At 39.9% G+C, this 21,018-nt stretch overlaps 2 protein-coding genes and 1 long non-coding RNA gene across 3 annotated transcripts; 1 reads left to right on the top strand and 2 right to left on the bottom strand.

Moving 5' to 3' along the window:
* Window positions 1-622: 622 nt before the first annotated feature.
* ASNSD1 (asparagine synthetase domain containing 1) lies at window positions 623-4,110 on the bottom strand. Its single transcript, XM_042822188.1, has 3 exons — window positions 2,629-4,110; window positions 1,928-2,109; window positions 623-952 (listed from the first exon to the last, which is right to left on the bottom strand). Exons 1-3 carry the CDS (start codon window positions 4,108-4,110, stop codon window positions 706-708), a joined length of 1,911 nt encoding a protein of 636 aa, XP_042678122.1. The 3' UTR covers window positions 623-705.
* On the bottom strand, window positions 4,108-6,991 carry ASDURF (ASNSD1 upstream open reading frame). Its single transcript, XM_042822191.1, has 4 exons — window positions 6,871-6,991; window positions 5,642-5,695; window positions 5,027-5,102; window positions 4,108-4,196 (listed from the first exon to the last, which is right to left on the bottom strand). The coding sequence occupies exons 1-4, from the start codon at window positions 6,931-6,933 to the stop codon at window positions 4,126-4,128; spliced, it is 264 nt and encodes an 87-aa protein (XP_042678125.1). The 5' UTR covers window positions 6,934-6,991; the 3' UTR covers window positions 4,108-4,125.
* A 452-nt stretch (window positions 6,992-7,443) lies between these two features.
* LOC122162327 lies at window positions 7,444-20,519 on the top strand. Its single transcript, XR_006169467.1, has 3 exons — window positions 7,444-7,769; window positions 13,792-14,129; window positions 20,431-20,519. It is a non-coding gene; the product is annotated as an uncharacterized LOC122162327 (long non-coding RNA).
* The last annotated feature ends 499 nt before the right edge of the window (window positions 20,520-21,018 follow it).

Genomic DNA, 21,018 nt, shown 5'->3' with positions numbered 1-21,018 from the left:
TTTGCTCAAACCAACAGCAACACACAAAGAAATAAGGGAAAGAAGCTGCTTACCTTCAGAAGGTCTCAGGTATGCACAGACCCCCAGCAAGATGGCATCACCTCCACTGCCAGCCCTTAAATGAGCTCTGGGAAGGGGTGGATCCTGGCCCCACTCTTCCTTTCACTCAGATACATTGCATGATACATTGCATACACCTGAGCTCCCCAGTCAGCCCTGCCTTCCCACCAGATGCTCCATCACTGTTTCAGGTCATGGCTTGACAACTACACATAGTTTCCTAAGGGTAATACCTCAAAAACCAAAAGGTTAAGCGTGATGCATGGGGGCAGTGACCCAGGACCCTCAGCTCTCAGTGGCTCTAGCAATCCAGGTCAGCTCTACACCGCATTCTCCCTTCTAGAACCATAACCTGATAGACTGGAGGATTCAGTAGGCACTTAGCTGAGAAAGGGGGAGAGGAAATGCCAATCTCTGGCTATCCTCTGCTCCACAGAGACCAGCATTCCCTTCTCCCCTAAGGATGCATTCATAATGTGTCTACGACAAGCATGTACTACGTGTATTGTTCTGTTCACTGTAATAACGCCCAAATGTGTAAAACAAACAAACTAAGCCAAACTTTTTTTTAAAAAATCCCAAAGATTTACTGAATTTACAAATAGGATAAATAATATCTTCAGATATAGCTTTATAATTCATCTACTAAAATAACTTCAGTCTGCTGCATGTGTGGTGTGCTTTTTCATTGTTGCTCTCCAGTTTTGCAATCCGAGATCCAAACTGTACAGCCCTTTTTGGCAGAATGCTTGAAGCTTTAAGGCCAAGTTCCACGGCTCCAAGGCGCAGAATCAGCTTCTCACCAATTCCTCGAGGTAAAGTCAAGTCTGCTTTTTCTGAGATGGGCAGCGAGTTGAGGAACGAAACGACATCTTCATCAATAAAGGGAAACCTGAAGACATGGGGAAAACAGATTGTGCATTAAACATCAGTGACATGGTACTGAGGGAAGTCTCCCAAGCAACTATATTGTCTAGGAAGGTAGGTAAAAGATACAAGTAAACTCAGAAGCCCAGAAGTTTCCAAATTTTGAAGTAACACCCCAAGATAACTTTAAAGCATTAAAAAAAAAAAAAAAAAGCTGTATAAAGCCACACCATAATTTAGAAACAAAATTGTTCACAAAAAAGATCTTTAAGATCTTCACAACCATCTGAATGCCAGGCATTTATATCGATTCACAAGCACAATTAACACCTACCTGCCACTGCAAACACTTCCTGCTAAAATGAAAATGTGTGATTAAGAACATGCCTGGAAAGACACCACTGGGCACCAAAACCTTTCATGCTCTTGAGCAGCCTCAGCTGTTAAGACTACAACTAAAGGGATTCTTTGCAAGTCAGTGAATAGTAGTGTGGAGGAGGTAAACTCAAAAAGCCCAATTCTTTAAGTATTCTGACTTAATGACATGGAAATGCATGGGATGTCTATCTTGCTTTTATCGCATGGACAGGAATATGCAGCCTTGATGCTGGTGCACCACAGCCTCTCTCTCTGTGTTAGGAAGCTGTCATTCTCCAGAGCCACTCCTTAAGTTACCTCAACAGAACACTACAAAGCTGAGAAGACTGCTGCACTTAAAATGATAAAACCCACTTGATTTTGCTTTCTCCAACATCTGTTGCTGCTTCTTAAAACATCCAGATGGAAATCCAATGTTCATGTTGCTAGATTTCCTTAAGTAACTCTGCCACAGCATTACAGATTACCCTTTTTTCCCCCCCTCAGAGAGTGCATGCTAATACAAATGGAACAGAATTTGGAGACAAAAAACGTGCAAACAAGTTTCAAATAGAGCTTTTTATCAGAGTGATAAAACTAGAGCCTAACCAGTAAAACCAGCTTTGTTTCACGTTACTATTACCTGGCTTCTTTTCCATGATCACCAATAATCCTGTCATCTCTACCAAGATTCCTAGAAGAAATGCGACCTAACTCCATTTCAATTTCCTTATTCAGACCTTCTAGGCCACATTTTCTGAAGCAAACGCGATGCCGGGAATACCCAGCAAGCTGTTCATCTGCTCCAATTCCTGTAAGCACCACCTAAGGAAAAAGAGCAAAAGAAATCTTCATTAATACCGAGGGAGGCCAATAGTACATAATGGATCTTAGAACTACGCATGTGAAAACAACATACAAGAAGGAAAGAAATATTCTTTGTAGCTTGAACAGTCAGACTATAATTACAAAAGATTGCAAGCAGTCATCTTGTCTGTCATAACTGATAGCTACTTTGTCACAAAAATCGTCACATTAATCCTGAGGAACACACCGAGTTTATGGATTTGTTCACTTGGATTAATAGCACTTGCCTACTACTGAGTTAAGGCATTGACTTTTCTCCTAGTCACTACTGCTTAGTCAAGCTTACAGAAAAGCCATTCACAGAATCAAGGAACTGAATGCAGGCTTTAATTCCAGAATTATTGAAGATTATCGCTATTGTATTCTGCCACTGAATTTCAGAAGCCTTGTGAATATTAAAGAGCCCAGCTAGTTTCTGAAACATTCACAAATTAAGTGTAAGAAAGAAAACAAAAGACTATAAGAAACAATCAGTACCTTTGCAGGACTTCTGTATGGTTTCATTTCTCCTTGCTTATGAATATAGCCCTCTCCTCTGGAAGCAAACCAGATTGCACAGCCAATGCTGTCATCCAAAACTGTATCCAGAGGATAAATCAAGTGATTTATGAATCGTTGTCTCATTTCTTGCAATTCCTTTAGTGTGACATTAATTTCCACAAAGTTCCAGGTTCTTGAAGGGTTAAGGGCTTCTAATTCTTTCAGTCCCGCCCTACCAGTAATTCTGTCAGGAACATCAAAGCAAGATACACGATCACCAGTTTTAGCATCAAGATCTTCATGATTTTCTTGAACACGACGCAAATCAAGCTGCATTTCCTGGCCGATACAGTTCTTAGGGGTACCTGTTTGCTTAGTTTGTTCTTTTGGCATGAAAGCTACGTTGAGGAGATCAATTGGTTCCTCCAAAGGAACATGTCGATCAGCAAGGGCTGCAATAACCATAGAATCAACGCCACCAGAAAAGAGCACTGCAACATGAGCCTTCCCGGGAAAGACACCCTCAACTTCTCTTGTTCTCTGATCTTCACCTCTAACTAGTAATAAAACTCGTCTCTTTACTGCCTCATCTAAAACATCAATGAACTGATGGACTAGTTTTCTCTTGTGCTCCTCTGCAAGATATCCCTGAAGAGTTTCTACGGAAACCACGTGGCTTGTGTTGCTACTATCAGTGCTTGCACACTCAGCTGAGGCTTCAGAAATGGTTCTGTTGAAGGGCGTTACTGGTGTGCTGAGACACAGTTTTGACTCATTCATCACAACAGAGATGTGATCTGGTAAGTCTTTTGAAACTTGATCCAGAATATCAATGAATATTTCTTCTTCAATTTTCTCTGTGCAACTGTACTTCCATGGAAACAACATTAAAGACAACGATTTAGTTGTCACACAGCCTTTGAGATCAATTTTGAAAATTCCAGATGCTGGGACTTCTTGACATCGGTTGCAAGATTCCGAATTCACACTTACAGATGTGAGACAGAAAACACTATCACTCACATCACTGAACTGCCAAAGCAAACTGCGACGACCAAAATAATCTCTACCAAACCATAAGCTGTGTCCAGATGCTTGATAATAAATAAAAGACCATGGACCCCAAAGTGATGAGAAGAGTGATAAGAAGTCAGCGTCACTACTGCATAGTGCAAGGTGACGAAACATAACTTCAGTGTCGTTCTCTGAATCTCCTACGTGCACTCCATTAAAAATTTCTCCATTCCAAAGCAAAATATTGTTACTGACATCTTCCAGAGGCTGAGGAGTCATCAGTCCCCTCAGGTGAAGCACATGGCCAGAAAAAAGACACTCGTAGGATGGCTCGGACACAGTCTTTATCAACTGTTGGCTGCTGTCTGGTCCTCTTCTTCTAAGATGGCAATACAGATCCTCACTGAAGTCATCACAAATGGTACGCTGACTAGACAAGGCAACAACACAACAAATACCGCACATGGCGATTCAGATGGACTATTTCTTGACTTTAGTCTTCTCTGAATTTTCCAACTCTTGATGTGCTTTCTTTAATTGATCTAATGTATCTGTGTGATGAAAATACCAGAGTAAACAGTAAATGAGTTCATGCCTAAGAAATGAGTGTCAGCTGTACAATTAAAGACAGGAAAACAAAAGTAAGAAACATGTGTTACAGTACTCATCTATCACAACCATACCTCACTGCAGCTTATTTGTCTTCAATAATACAAACATCTTTTTCCCCTCAAGGAAATCCATACTACAAGTTTAATAATGTAAAGAAAAAGCCAATCATTGCCTACATAATCAATATGATTTACACATTTGTAGTAAGAAAAGTGAATACACACCATGTCAACATGGTAAACTCCAACCAAAAAAGATATTGACAACTGTTCAGTCCAGGAAGTAATTTTATACTTTTGAATTGATTTCTAACACCTTTGTTCAATTATCACATCTCTATCTTCCATTCCCTTATCTTGATAATCCCAAAAACTCATTCTCTCAAGCACCTGAAGACCTCTAGACTTCTAGCTTTACTTCTAGCTCCATACTCATATTTTGTGCTCATCCCATGAAATTTTAAGGGTTAACAATTAAAAAAAAAAGGAGGAGAACTGAGCATGTACAGCTTCCCAAAGGGTGCTGAGAATAGTGATTTCTCTGTGGGAGGACTCCCTCCTGTATCTTCGGCACTTGCTGTTTTACCACTCGTGCAAATCAAGCTGAAACCACATTTACCCAACCCAGAAAAGCAGGCACATCTCAAGTCCACTTGGTATCTAACATGCAGTTGCCAGCTCTTCCACTTGACTACAACTTTGAAATCCTTAACAGCTACAGAGAAAGCTTTTAAACAGTTAAACTATTACCTTTTGCACTGCAAACTTACTTTTGCACTGAGACAGTGTTTCTGTTCGGTCTACAAGGAAGAATATGTTGCTATTGGGTTGCTGCCTATAAACTTTCTGTAAAACAAAAACAATGCTGCATTAAGTAAAAATAACACAGGCTGCAACCACACTGCAGCACAAATCCATGTAAGACCACTGAGATACCCTTCCTTTTCATGTCAGAAGGCTACTTTCTACTCTGCCATGAGCAACATCCTCATGTTGCACCAAAACATTTCAGGATCGACCCACAACCATTCTGCATTTTCCCTTCCCTCATAGTTGGGCGATCATATTTTATGTTACATCATACACAAACGAAAATTAGGAAGATTTTAACATAATCTGACCTACTCAAACATTATCATGCAAAAATTCAGCTAAAACAAATAAAATCTTCCGACACCACACCATGTTACACTGCACAAGTCTAAATACACCCTCAAGTGGTGTGGAGAACAAAACATTTTGGTACTAGGCCACATCTGCATTAAACTCTTTAGCGCGACAATTGAAGATAACATATTTACATATGATTTTTGGCCCCCTTGCCTCTATACAAATACATCTGATGCTAAAATGAAGTAGCCAAAAGAAATTTCATAATTACTTACCCTGTTCTTCTTTAAATTAGAAAGCTCATCAACCACAACCTTCTGTTCTTTAATCTGAAAGACAAAAGAGACGTATCAATGTAATTATTAACAACAAACCACTGTGTTGCAATCCTGAAGATGAAAACCTTCCCCCATATTTTAAAGACAGCTAGAAGAATCTATGTCACTGTTCCCTGAACAGACCTCTAAAGTGAAAGTAGACATAAAAATGAAAAAGGTATTTGATTAGCCATTATTCCAAGCACACTACAACTCTTCAGACTACATAACTGAATTACAGTTAGCATGCTTCTTTTGAAATCTAAGTTACCAAGTCAACAATAAGCCAATGAAGCAGTCTAAGTAACTGCTTTAGAAGGGGGTTATCTAGCATGGGTTGGCATTACACCCATCCCCCAAAAGCAGTCATTACTGAGAAGCCAGAGTACCCCTAGCTGTTTAGAATCTGAGATTACTTCCCTCCCAACCTTCTCAGAAGGAACCAAGCTAACATGTAAATAACTATTAACAAAAACATCAAGCACTTTGGGAAACAGAATTTACCTCCACAATACACTTTATAATCTGATATTCTACAGCTTCAAAACTAAAACAGTAACAGAAACAAACAAAAACCCCCTACAAAAACAAAAATCCAACAACAACAAAAAGAAAAAACCAAAACCAACACCCTAAGAGAATTGTAAACAATTGCACTACACTGGAGTTTCAGCACAAAGTTCTTATGCTGGATCTACCACCATCAGTTCAGCTGCATTGACAGAGGCAGCCCGGTGCTCCCGTTTTCCTGGACAACAGCCACCAACGACAAAGAGCAAGCAAGAGCCCTCCAAAAAAGCTGATACAGAGCAGAAGTGGTTCAGCACTCACTGCTATCTTAAGCACCAATCACACAGCTCGCTCTGCTCCTTTCTGCCTCCTGGAACTGGCGCAGCTAGAAGTAACAACTACAAGGCCGGATTAGTCAAACTGAACGGAGCACACAGAAAAGGCTGCTCCACCAGCAGCTACACGAGCACGTAACATTCGTTACTGCGAAAAGGGCAGTTTACTAGTAGGGCTCACAGGCGCCAGGCTCCCTTAGGACAGAGGCTCCCAGCCGAGGCACAACGCAGCCTCAGGCGGGCCCTCCTCTCCTCCGCACTAGCCCAACAGGCTGCGCTTTTACCCTCCCTTCCGAGCCGCGAGAAGCCCCGAAACAACACCTAGGGCTACTCCGAGCTCACCCTCCGACTCAGCTCCTCCTTATGGCGCAGCTCGGCGCTCTCCTCCTCCTCCCGTCGCGACATAACCCCGCTTCCCTGGCTGGACCGCGGCACGTCACCACACGCACAATACCCGCGCCTCCCGGCGCGCAGCTTCCTGCTGCTACAGCGCACGCGCCACCAATGTAGTCGCAGCGGGTGCGCATGCGCGGTGGGGAGCAGCCGGTAGCGTGTCGCGCGCCGCAGCCGTTTGGCGCGTGCGGCTGAGGTGGAGCTGCCGTCGCTGCGGCTGTGAGGGCGGTGCGGGCGGCTTCTCCCGGTGCTGGCTGCTGTCCGGTCGGATCGCTGGCAGCGTCCTGGCACATAGAAGGACTTGGTGCTAGTCCCGTGCTTGTTGCTGTCCTCCATCTGTTCTGTGGGGGCTCAGTAGAATATTTGCAATGAGAGCTGAGAAATGGTTTTCCGACAAGTAACAAAACAGAAAATGAAGTGCTTCCCTCTGAAATAGTGCAGTGCTGGCCCTGCAGTGGAACTGGGTGGCAGAATTTAGTTGATCTGCGTGGTGATTGCAAAACAAGCCAGGTTTTGGAATCTTCATTACATGACATGTTACAGTAACCAAAGATGCGGAGTGAATGCTTTCTCGTTCTGTGCTGTCTTTGAAACTGTGTTGGTGCGTTGGTTTATGGTGCAAGTTAGATATTGGAGAAGTAGCAGGGTGTCTTCTTGAAGCTGGCTTGGAAGCAGAACCAATGAGTTAAGACCACCCAGCCTGAGTGTTGGCATCATGAGTAGAACAGAGAAGTACCTCATGTCAGCAGTGAGAGAAGCAGGCCGCTGCAAAGCCACTGACTGGAATGGTGTGGAGAGCATACAGGGCATCGTCCCACTTCCTATCTCTTCGTGCTGAAGTGAAATTGGTAAGTGTACAGTAAGAGTTTGAGGCACTACGATAGGTAGTAGCAGATAGGGGTGTAAGAGATCTCTGGTACAGGCGGTGCCATGAGGATGATGTGGCAGAACTTAGGAATTCAAAAATGTTTTGTGTTCGTAGCAATCTTTTCTTGTTTTAATTTTTTCTGATTGTAGTCTTTGTAACCTAAAATCAGTGAGGTAAGTTCATCGTTCTGAGCATACATAAAATAAAACTGTGTAATCACTCACACTGGAGACCTTTGTCTGACCTGAGCTCATGCTTTGCTGGCAGGAAAGAGGCTCCTAAATTACTTGTTGTATGGGATCTGGTGAATCACGGCCTGAGCCTCTGATTGATCACCTGAGGCGAGCCATGAGTCAGCCACAGGAGCACAGATGAGGGCAATTCACCTGTGCTGCCGGAAGGGGTGGAACCTGGCTGCACCTCTCCTAGACCCTTTTAAGAGCTGACTGCCAGTAGGAAACAATTTTTTCTGGAGATCCATTCTCTCGAGTTTTGTAGTGAGCCTAGGGTGTGGGTAAGCTTTCTCTTCTTTTTTTTTTTGTTATTATAAATTGCTTTGCCAAACTCTCTTGTTTATTTCATTATTATAACATCTTTATATTCATTCACTATATGCTTGTGTTGGGGTTGCTTAAGTCTGTGTAATTGTCAGAGGTGCCGTGTTCAGTAACTCAGTTGAACTATTCCAATTTTATGTCAGTGATGACTGGAAGCCAACTCTTTGGTGTGTTGCATGTTACTATAGTATTAGACTTTATCAGGCCCCTGAGCACACTGTTCTTGCCTATTTTGGGGGTGCTAGTTCTCTATTAAGGAAAAGCTGTTGGAGAGACAGCAGCAAACTTGGAGCTCTGAGTAAAAGCTGGAAGAAGCTTTAGCAGGGCATCCTCAACTAGGTGTCCTAGGATGCCTGAATCAGGGCCTGCTCCTCCTCTTGAGAAATGTAGTTCTTTCCTTGTTGCTTTTCAGCAGAGCCTCTTGTGTTTGCCTTTCACCTGAGCCCCTGTTGTAGTTGTGGGGCTATGTAGGCAGAATGTGCATTTGGACCTGGACCCTGACCCATTGACTTGTTTCCCAGCTGTCCCCCCCACTCACCTTGTTATTGGGACTTGCAGGCCCTGGTTACTCTGTCCAGACTTAACCCTGACTTGTTGATGACTTACCTTCTCATTTTTACCTTGGACCTGCCTCATCACTGTGAAGTTGTCTAGTGAATTGGACTTTGCGTCAAACCTGGTGGCTGCTGCTGGGTCTGCCCTGCTTGCCATGCATATGTACTGTGGGACAGCATCCTTATTGCTGAGGCCACAACCCCTGTTCACCCTTGCTACCATCCTTAGTTCCTTTTCCCTAACACCTGTGAGGTTACCTAAAGTAACATTCTAGTAAGGGCTAATAATATTAGCAAACATGTAGAGCAAAATGTCATGATAGAGACAACGAAACCCATAAAGCAGGTAGATTATGCTATACAGTATCTAGGATAAGAGAAAAAGTAGATTGTAGCTCACACGCTTTTTATGAATTTCTGCAGTGTCAGTCTCAATTAGTTGCTGCTGAAGTAATAAAAGTTTACCACAAGTTGGGCAGTCTCTTCATGCAGTCCATCTTATATTTTACCAGACTGCTGATCAGTTGACATACAACATTATTGCTTCCGAGGAGAAATACATTATCTGCCATATTTTTTGTTTGACAGCCAAAGTAGTTCTTGTTCACCTGTGATTCTCTTAGCACGATGCAGGGAATATGAGCAGTGAGGGAGCGATGAATCTATCTTGCTTCAGTCATCAAGCCTGATACTTAACTTCCAGTCACATAATTGTTATCATAATATCTAAGACAGAAAGAATTCAGCTTGGCTGTAGTTTTTTTAGTCTGGATACTTCTGAATGAACATTGTTTTATCAGTGATCTGATTTGAGATTTACAAGTGATGATGTAAGTTGTAGAGGACATGATGTATTTATCTTCAGTTTCTGCAACTTATTGGCTCTGATGCTGTTCTTGTTCTTTTCAATGAATTGCTGTAGGTAATCTCTTGTCGTTCCTGTTACATATAAGAGAAGTACAAGTGAGACTAGCATCATAAGGATACTTACTTGAAATACTTCAATAAGTTGGATTGCAAGTAGTTCAGCGTCCTTTGACAATCTAGCAGTTACGACTTGTTGTCTAAGAAAGATCTGGAGAGGCAAAATTCAAGACAAATACTTCAGGAGGTTGATGTATTATATCTTGCTTCCAGGAAATTGTTAACAATGTAAAAAAATGTCAATCTTTTCAGTGGTGATTATTTCCTAAGATAGGTCTGAAATTAGCCTGGATTGACCAAATCTTTTTCGTTTGAATTTAATATTGAGACAGCTGAAGACATTCTTGCTTATGATAACGTAACATCTCTGCTGTAGGAAAAGCAATTGTTTACACTGAGAAGATAAAAAGGGAGAACAGATAAATGCTTCCTTGTGAGCCTACGAGTGCACTTAAAGGTATTCCAAAGGAGACATGAATTGTATCACACTTATGGATTGTAAGATTATATAACTTACTCTCTGGTTCTGTGATCTTAATGCTCTGTCTTTTTAATTCTAGTATAGATATATTGCAGTGATGTATGTCCTCCTGTTTTTGTGATGCATCATGGAAGGAGAGAGTTGTTTAAGTGGTGGGATGAAATAGGACGAGGACAAATAATACCGTCATGATTTAATATCATAAACAAATGTAAGCTGAGAAATGAAAAAAGAGCCAAATTGCTAAAACAAGAAGAATTTGAAAATGTTTTTTAATAGCACCTCTTTTTAAGTATCAAATTTAAGACAGAATTTGATTTAGTTAGGAAATCAATATTAAGTTCTGATCTCGTAATTGGTTGGTGAATGAATCAGAAATGAGAAATTTTCTGATTTCCATGGAAAATAGCACATATATTTATCAGTGTGTATTAGTGGGCATTGTTGAGGAATTTGGGTAAGAATTCAGTAAGAAGATTGAGGTGGGAATATCATAGTGTTTTTCTTTGTCTCATTTTATCCCTCTTTCTCTTTTTAAATCTTGTACATCATTTCAAAGACTCAAAAGCCATTCCAAGCTTAGCTACTTATAGCTCAGTTCCTTTAGAAATGTCATGAAATCTCACAAGTTTTTTTGCTACTGACTGCACTGCAAACACAGTGCAGATCTCTGTGAATTGTCTGAAATACTTGTTACTTAATACATAGGATTATTGACTTTTGCTACTTAATAATTTGTGTCTTGTGTAATCATGTATGTTTTTAAACAACAGATATTATAAGAACATTTTCAGCTTCTGAGCAACCTTGTTATGATGGTGTCCGTGAGCTTCATTGACGTTGACTGGAGTTTTTGGCAGCGGTAGAAGAATAAGGATTCTTGTTCCTTAGCAGAGTAATGCAAAGAGACAATTAGGTTGTAAGAAGAATTATCAGTATAGTAATTTACAATCCCAGATCTGCCTTCAAAGGAAAGAGGAGCAGGGTAGAGTTTCATAAGGAGCGAGTCCCGTTCCTCCCTCTGTTTTCAGCCCTTCTGCTGCCTCCACCCTTGCATCAATGTAGCTCTTTGTGGGACTGTGTGGTGGTGTGAGTTCGGCCAGCCGAGCGCTTGTTCATCTGAGCAGTCCAGAAGTGGGTTAACTGAAGAGCTGCAGAACTGTCGTCTAAGGGTTGGAAGAGTTCAGGGCCTTATCCTTCCAATTCTAGAAGAAATATCCGCATCTGAATAAGAGTTGGGATGTTATTGCTTAGTGCACTTGGTAGTTTGTCACTCTTGTTCTTTGGAGCAATTCGTTTAATCTGAGCACCTCTCAGCAATCTGCCTCCTGAGTGTTTTATTTGCTACTATGTTACAAAGGTTGATGATTAAGTAACCCAGTAGTCAGAATATGATTTCTGTAATTATGATCCTTTTACTGTTCAGTAATAAAAATGGTTAATGTTTATTAATCAGAACTCCCCCACCACGTTTCTGAGATGGTTTCATTGGTTGGTTCATGAGAGTGACAGTAGTGAGTTTGAGGCATTCTTAATGAATGTGTGATGTTCTGAAATTCTCATCTTACTACGGACTGTGGATATGCACTCAGGGGATGTACTTTTGATGAGACAGTTGAATAAACAAGTGGACTCCTGCTATGTGGTCACTCCTGAACTCGCTCATATTCGTACCCACAATAACAGTAGCTGTGTTTAAAACTGTTTTCAGTGAAGGAAAAGGTCTTCACCTTTCCTCTCCTCGTGCAAGTCTGTGAGACTTTAAATCAACTTTGCTTCAGGGCTGCTGCAGCTCAGTTGTTTACTATGTGCTTGCACTGAAATTTTTGAGGAGGGTACTGCAGGTATTTATTTTATCTCAACAGCAGCCTTGAGAAATAACTGAACATGACAGTTAATTAATACTTTTCTCTTGCTCTAAGGGGTGAGGAGCCTAGGAAACGACTCGGTTTGTTGCAGGTAGGCAGCAGCCAAGGCAGCCTTTGCATGTATTTTCCCTTAGCTTTCTACCCCACCGATTACACTGCCTACTCAGCATGCTCTTTCACAAGTGAAAGAATAGAAACTGCAGTCTGCATAGGTTGCAATAACTGAACAGGCAGGGCAGTAAGAAGGAATTTTACTCTACTGTGTAGCTGAGTTAGACAGGATGAAACCATTTATTTTCTGTCTTGGAAATGCTGGTATCTACTAGCGGTTATGTTTAATTTGCCGCTTTGGCTCTTAAAAATAATTGGAACTGAAGACTACCAGGGCTATTGTAACTCTAATGTTGGCCACAAGAGAGCAAGCTGGAATTGTGCTGGCTGCTCAGCAAATCCAGCGCTGCTCCGAGAAAGAATGCGGACTTGGATATAAGATGGCTAGGTGGGGTCTCTAGAAGAGGGGAGAAAGTTGTCTGAGGGTATTTGTGTTTGCCTTGTTTGGAATAGTTTCCACTGTGATCCTGGGTTATTTTGTAGGTAGGTGTTGCATCTTCAAAATCCGTTTGAGTAAATTCTGATATAACAATGATTTCTACATTAACTTACCCGTTAAATCTATATTTTAATAGCTTACTAACTCTCACCAAGAACATTCAAATTGCTGAAATGAATCAGTTTTGCTTTATAATAATGCTTCTACTAACTTGATTGAGGCACTGGGATATGAAGAGTTAGGTTAGTTAACACAACCAGGAATCTGGGTCTTTGTACCTGAATCTATGTAAATCTGTGGTTTGTCTCCGTAGGTTAAGTATCTGGATTGTTCATTGCACAAGAGACCTTGCAAACCCTCTAATCATTCTGTTTTAGATGTCCTATTGCTACAAACAAAACAAGAACTCTGAGCATGTTGTGAGCTTGTAGTACAGTCAGGTCTTTTCAGTTTTTACTTCTGATGAACTTTGAAGGCAATCAGAGAACTTCTTTGCACAAAAATTCTGTGTAGGTCAGATGCACACAGCTCTTAATTTTCTAATTAAAAGCATGTTTTCATCAGTTGCACATGAAATAGTTTTAGGCTGTTGTGAAAAATAGCTAAGAAGTTGCATAGCATTGGTCTATCAGTAAATATGAAGATATTCCCACCATCGTGTTTCATGTGATGATTTAAAAATGTCCACTCTGTGTTCTCTGGTATAAAATTAAGGCGCCTAATGACTACAAGGGCATTACTCCAGGTCTTATGCCACTGAAGCTGAAATACAGTCTGAATTTCAGTTCTCATAATCTTTCCTTCCTTAGCGCAGAATACCTTGTTGTACACTGTTGAGAAGTTGGTGAGAGTTGTAGTTGGACTTAAAAAAGTGGAAGAAAAAGACTTGTTAGTCGTGTTAGTTTTACAGACTTAATAAGCTGGTATGGCAGTTATTCCTCAAATATGTTGAGTAACGCAGGTTTACTTTTAAAGTCTTCATACTTCTATGATTAGCAGTGAATGTCTAGGTCTCTTAAATAAGATATCTAGTGCTCTGTCTTATAACAACAATCATTTTGTTTGCAGTACGAAGCTGGAAGTTTGGTGTCTGGAAGCTGGATGCCCTACTTCTGGTGCAGTTAGAAGCAGGAATATGAGCGGCTTGGAACTGCTTGTGGCACCAGATACAGCTGTGCCTCCTTCACATTACCCTGGGCTGGGACATCTTGATGCAAAGTCAGATTACTGCCAATGTGTCCATCTAATCAAAAAAGGAAAAGAGACCTGCACCAAACACACACCGAGTGATGAGGCAACCTGACCAGTACTCTGTTCTTTCGCAAGTTGAGCTAGGAAGCCTGGAGGAGATTAGAGAGTAAATTATGTGCTTGTTTCTATTTCCTGTTGGGAGTGCCTCTCTGTTGGTAAGTACTGTGTTTAAAATATTATGTACAGCTGGTATTTTCTTGAAGATAAAACACAGATTAGATGGTTTGGAAGGATTAGGCAGACCCAAGCAGTATGGGCTGAAGGTACGGAAGTAGCAGTCTGCTTGTAATGTTATGATATAGGTCTTCTAGAATCAGAAACATTGTTTCAGAAGGCAGTCTATTTCCATTAGTTACAGTCAGTCCTGTAAGTTATGTTCCCTCGGACATAAAATGACCTTGCATAAATGTGAACTTGAGCAAACCGAAACATTCTGAGTAGGTTGGAGAGAGAGGGAAATGCTTAATATCTTTGCTAAGCTTTGTGAGGCAAGAATAAAGGTAAGGCTGCCCTCAGGTGCCCAGGTGTATTACGATTTTGCCTAGACTGATTTATTGAGTATGTTGCTCATGAGTGCTTTTTTGTCCTTTTGCTCTCTTTGTAACAAACATTTGGACTTCATGCTTGCTGCTGAGCAGATAGGGCAAATGTTTACAGTTATTGTTTGTTGCTGCTACAGTTACATGAAATGTACTAATGTTGACCTAATTTCTAGTATTTGCAGTACTGAATTTTGAATATGATGGTTCATTGTTTGGAGCAAAAATAACCACCAGAGAAGGGGAGGCATTGCTATGTAATTTCTGATATGTGTTTTAACTGGTGGATATTTAGTAAAACAGTAACGATGGCAACAGAGTTTTAAGAGTAGTTGAGAGAACAGAAGGCTTTAAGGAGCTCTTTCTGCCAGTGAGGTACATTAGCACATGTGGTGAAGGTAACCTAGACAAATAATGCTATTTTACAACACTGAACATTAGAGTGATGTGTGATTTCTGTAAGCATTCAGGCATTTGTTTAATGAAAGTTCCTAGTGTTTAGCACTTCTGAAATCAAGACATTAAGGTAGCATCTGGAGAATAAGCTAAAAGCTCCTGTAAGTCAGAATCTCAGCCAGCACACATTGTGAGTTCAGTTTATGTTGTTAGAGAAGGCTTTTGCAACCTGTTAAAAAGAATAATATGAGAGTATCAGTGTAACTTCATACCCTCACAAGTAGTGATCCTTCTTCATGGTGAGTCAGTAATAAAACCTGCAAATTTAGAATAAATAAATAATCTTGGTCAGATTCTGCTTGCAGCCTTGAGAAGCTGAAAATAGCAGTAGGATCCATGGTCAAATCACACAGGCATAAAGAGGGAAAATTCACAGTGTCCTAACAGTAGAAACATAATGTAAACGATGGAGCTACGCTTTGGCACGATTACAAGCAGCCTGAGCAACATGTGGCTACATTTGATTCTCCCTGGGTTAGAACAGAGAAAACCAATGACAGTAAGTTGTAATGGAAGAACAGAAATTCCAAGAATTACATCCATCTAAAAGGATGGAAGTTTTCTCAAAAACAGAGAAAATTGGCAAATATTTTTCACAGTCTTTGTATCTTCTGAGCTTTCGCAGATGTTTTACTGGGAAGATGGAAAACTGGAAAATTGTTATCAGGGAGATGCTGATTTTCAGTCTTAAATACAGAAGTTCAAAAGTGGTATTTGGAGAACATGGTAGCCTTTTTTTAGTGTGGGCTATGTCTGTGTTGCGTAGAAATGTCTCTTCCTTATAATGCATTGAAAATAGTTAACAGTGTTATCTTAGTCATAAAACTATTTCAGTCTGCTTATATCTGAACTACTGTACTGAACTGATACAATGGAAATTGTGCTGCTACTGATACACGGTAATACTCAGCGGAAAAGGTGAGCGAGAGCCTAAGGTAGGACGCATGGAGTCAGGTCAAAGGTCCTTCGGGTCTGTAGGCTGTCTCCGTCTGCGTACAACAGCTGACGCCCAGGAAAGGATATACAAAGAGGTACAACAAGAACAACTAATTTCTTCCCAGTGCTGATTACACTATGAAGGTTAGCTGTATGGCAGAAATTCTCTCATTTTTCAAGTAGAACTTCCTTCTTTAATGAGTTGAAGTGGATTTTCCTGCTGTTTCCTACTGCTGGCTAACAAAGAGTCAGATGTGTGCTTTCTCAAGATACAGAATGTGTATAAAAGCTCTCGTGGGTTCTTGTCAGTTGTTACAGGTAGGCAGCTAAATGTTTGAGAGGAATTCTTAAGGGTTTTTTCTTTGCTTTTAATTTGTTAGACTAGAAGAACTATAGTTTATAGCACAAGTGCATGGCCCAAAGGAAAAGAAAGACACATTTTCTCTCATTAACAATTTCTGAAAGAAGTTACATTGCAGAAACCTCTTTATAGATGTTAGAAGTATGTGTAATCCCATGTTTATCATGAAAGTAGTAAATGGCAAGTAATTAGTCCCCAAAATGGCTGCTGAAGACCCTACTACATAGCTGAATAGGGGACAGTGATAAGTTGATTTGCTTCATTCTCCTTGTTTGTGTCAAAGCTAGGATTATAATTGGGCGTTTGGTTTGTTAACATGCAGAACACAAGGCTGTGCTACTTCTCCATGAGGATTTATCTGCAAATTAATCAAAATCCTCTTACTGATTCAGTTTGAAACTCAAAAAAAGAAAAAAAAAAAAAAAATTCAGACTTTAAAGCATCCTCGGACATACAGCTCAGCATGGTTGGGTTGCTGATATCTCAAAAGAAAAAGCTTTTCACCTGATATTTAGAGCTGGATTCCATGGATCCCTGTGACATCTGTCCCAGGAAAAAAGAAACCTACCCTGAACAGCAGAGTTACAGCCTTTGCCTGGCATGTTGGAGAACAGCATTTAAATGATAAGTTTGTCTCCACTGCTAAATAATTTACACTGTATTCAATATGATTAAGGAGCAAATTGGACTGATTTGACTAATATCTTCCCAAAGGCATTTTTAAAAAATGAGACAATAACTGGGCCTGGCAACTATCAGATTTGCTCCATTAGTTAGACAGCTATGGTAGAAATTATGTTAAGATGATAATGATGACATGTTAAAAAATGCTATTAACTAGGAGAATATCATGATCATCTTTAAAGTCAGACTGAGATGAAATAATTCTTTTTTTTGCTGTAGTTTACTTAATTTTTATCTGAGATTTTTAACTGACTTTTAATTATCCACTAAATACACTCTTACACAGTTTGTATGCTAACTGAAAGGCAGGTGACAGCTCCTTTACACTACACAGAACAACTCAGTGTATTTTTGGTAAGAAGGGAAGGTTCTCTCTTTCAGTTACGTGCATGTAGCTTGCACTTACTTGTTTATTGTATCTTTACACAACCTTGCCAGGAGGTTGCCATGCTTCTTTCTAGTCACACACTTGAGAAGACTCTTGCACATTGTGTTTCCTCCTCTACTTTTATTTTTGCTATGCAAGCTAACACCTTGGAGAGTGAAAGGTATCTTTGCTCTTTGGCTATCAGAGCTGTGACTGCCACGTAAGAAGACATGCTGAAGGTAGCTTTTAAGTCCTGCTGGGAACGTAAGCTTTCAAGCTTCACCAGTAACTGTCAAAGGTCTCTGAAGTACTTGCTCTTTTGTCTTCATTGTTTTCTTAAGGAGACTTCTACCAGATTAGTTTTCAGACTAATTAAAACCTGAAATCACAGGCATTTTCATGACTTTTGTGGGAATATAAGGAACACAATCTTGAAAGCCTTGCTTTTCCCATTGGCCTAAATGGAACTTTGAATTAGCTTGTGAGTTAAGAGAGAGAAATTTGTGTGTGTGTGTGTGTGTGTACATAAACATACTGTATTAGGTAATAATTATCCTAGATATTCTAGTAACTCTATTAATAACATTTCTTTCTATTGCAGAATTCTATAATGCATATATATGTATGACACCAAGTAAAGGTAGTTAAATTCTAAAAAAATCATTTCCAAGTTTATGTCATTTGTAGGAAAGAGTGAAGCAAAGAAGGATAAAATATTTTAAGTCTACACAGAGAACCTTAAGAAATTGTTAGTGAAAATGAAATACAAAAATGTACAACATTGGCAAGGACTGAATTAACTTAAAGAAAACAGTTTGGGAGATGAGAACTGTGTAGTAAAATAACATGCTAAAAAGAAGAGTCTTTAGAAACCAAAATGGAGATGATTATATAATATGGGTGCTGAATCTGTGAAACAGCATTTCCACTTAGGTAGTTTTAGATTCACATGGATTTTTGCTTAGGTCGAAGTGTAAATCACTGGGAATCAGTGGAAAAGAGACCACATGTTTGTGCAAGGTCTTCTATAGAAACTCAGTTTGAGAATTAAGTTTGAACTTGATAATGTTGATACATCATGTTTAAATAGCATATCTAATGTCAATTATTTGGAAAATATTGTATGGGCAGTGGAGTACATTAGAATAATTGGTGTTGAGTAGGGTGACAAGGCTAAACAACCTAGATGAACTCATTTCAGGGTGAAGTGGCAGGTATTGAAGTAAGGAATATCTGTTTCCAGGATGAAGAACTGAGAAGATACTCATGGGGAGAGTCTGGCTTTCTCAGTCGACCAACATTTTTTAAGACAATTAAAAATCCAGTAGAGGTTTCAGAAGGAAGTTAGGGGCTGTTCAATTGTTTTTCAAAAAGTGAAGGAAAATAGAAAAATGAAAACGATTTTTGTATCTTAATAGATGCTGTTCTTATTCTTCTTCAACCTGCCTTGTATAGTGGTAACATTTTTCTTGCAGGCTTCATTTCTTGAGGATGCCAGATCCTATTTTGAAACGGCTTCTTAAATGTCATGTCAGCTAATTATTTTTTTCAAGTTTGTCAAAACCATTAAAAGCCAAAATCAGGTGAAATTGCACATCAATAGAAATGAAGCAGGAAAGTGAGCAGTTTGCACATCACACGTAATGAATCAGAACTGAATGTGCATCTACCATTAGTTTACTTTTTTCTTCTAGGCGCTACTCCATTCCAGTAGCACACAGAATCCATTACTGTTTATCTTGATATTTAGAATTATTCAAGCTGCATTTAGATTTTTCTAAACCGAAGGTAGAACACGTGGCTGTGTTATGTCCTGAGCTGATGGGGTAGCTGAAGACTTATCTTCAGTTACTGGGCGATTCCTTTTCTAGCCATTGCACCACTGCAGTCGTGTTTCATATGCTGATGCTGAGAACAAAGCTGGTGGGAAGATTTTCTGTACTAATGCACAGATAGGGAAGTGACCTGGAGGAGTGAAGGGAGGAGAAGACTCGTGGCATTCAGCCCCTTCCCGGCAGTGTTTCTAATGACAGCTTGCGCCACCCGTTCTGCCCAAATATCTGGCAGTACACAGAACAGCAATGAGGAAATACTTGCTAGGTGACTGGCAACATAACCAATAACAGTGTTGACATGAATTATGTTTCTGATCTCATGCCTCACTGGTATTATGTGATTGATGTGTGGGAGAATTCATTTACAATCGTATTAGGACTGAGAAGTTGAAGAATGTGACATGCAGAATTGGACGGCCACCTCTTTTAGATTTAACTAAATAACGAATAGGACCTATGGGCAGTAGAGAAGTAATTGCAGACTGGAAATGTTCGTGTTGCATGTGGTGGGTGAAATGCCACAGGAATTCTAAGTTAAAAATGCTGGCTTTTTAAAGGGACTAATTTTATGAGCATTATTAGCATTTTTTGGTAGTGGTGTGCAGTAGGATAACGGTAACCGTATATCATGCTTCAGGGTATAAGGATTTTTTTTAAGCCCTTAAGTATTCTTCTGCATTGGTGAGTGCAAATGCAGCAGTGCATTGCACATCTGGTTCTGCTGAAATCTGCCTCGACAGCACTGGCTGTTGGTCAGACACTTAGATTGTGATAGATTTTTATGCTCCAATACCAATTTTTCCTTTTAAGAAATCAACAACAGCACCAAAATGGTGCAGACTCCTATTCCTAACTACTGCTAGTTATCAAGTACTATAAGTAAAACAATTTCACAAATGCTGGTATAGTCTGACTTGTTGCCTTGCACGCAAAGGTAGGCAGTAGGCAATCCTAACTTTCAGTTATCAGGTTCAGTACCGTGCTTTTCTATACTATTGTTTTTAATATTTAGAGTAATTAAAAATGTCTTGATTCCAGTTAAATTCCTTGCATTTCCATTTGAACATTAGCATGCTCTTTCTTTATGTGAAGTGTTTGTTACCACTTTATTAAGAGAGATAACAAAAGGAAATTCTGCTTAGACACTTCTGTGATACATTTAAGTTTACATTCTAACTAGTTCATCTTCAGAAGTAAGACTTCATTATCTAACTGCAGGCCATAAACAGGTCTTTTGTGCAAGCGTTTCTCATACATCTCTCAATTTCTGCTCAACAGAATAGGTGGCAGTTGCTGTGGAATTGTTCTTACTTCCTGCCTGGAAAAATGATTGTGCAGCATTTTATTATTTAATTCTTGACAGAAAATGGTATGTACTTGAATTAAATTCTTCTTACTGCTTATGGAACCATGACAGTTCCACATAGAACCATGACAGGAACAGTTGTGTACAGTTCAGTACTGGACTGTTTTTGTTAAATTCAGCAGCTAAAGTGAATAGGCTTAAATTTTTTTTTTTTGTCCCATGTGTCACTATTATTTTATGTTAGACCATATGTTAATCCTTCTAACTTTAAAATAGCTAAGCGTGTGTCCTGCTTAACTTTGGTGCCATCGCTTTATCTATTTCCTTATCGTTCTGGTGTGAAGTGAAACTTCACCTCTGAGAATTTTTAAAAACCATAACCCAGCTCTGCATCAGTATGAAGCAATCCCCATTTCCTGGCCAAAATCATTGCATTCTTCTGCTGTGCACAGTGAAACAGCTGCAACATCCGGACTGAAAACTTTGTATGAGAGGAGAAAGTGGAGTAATGAGTCCTGCACTCTGTTCTTGAATTCTCTGCACACTCTACAGCTAAACCC

This window comes from Centrocercus urophasianus, unplaced genomic scaffold (assembly GCF_019232065.1).
Source record: "Centrocercus urophasianus isolate 14NV4802_14NV808 unplaced genomic scaffold, USGS_Curo_1.0 seq_20, whole genome shotgun sequence".
NCBI lineage: Eukaryota > Metazoa > Chordata > Aves > Galliformes > Phasianidae > Centrocercus > Centrocercus urophasianus.
This window is presented reverse-complemented; position numbering and strand designations above follow the sequence as displayed.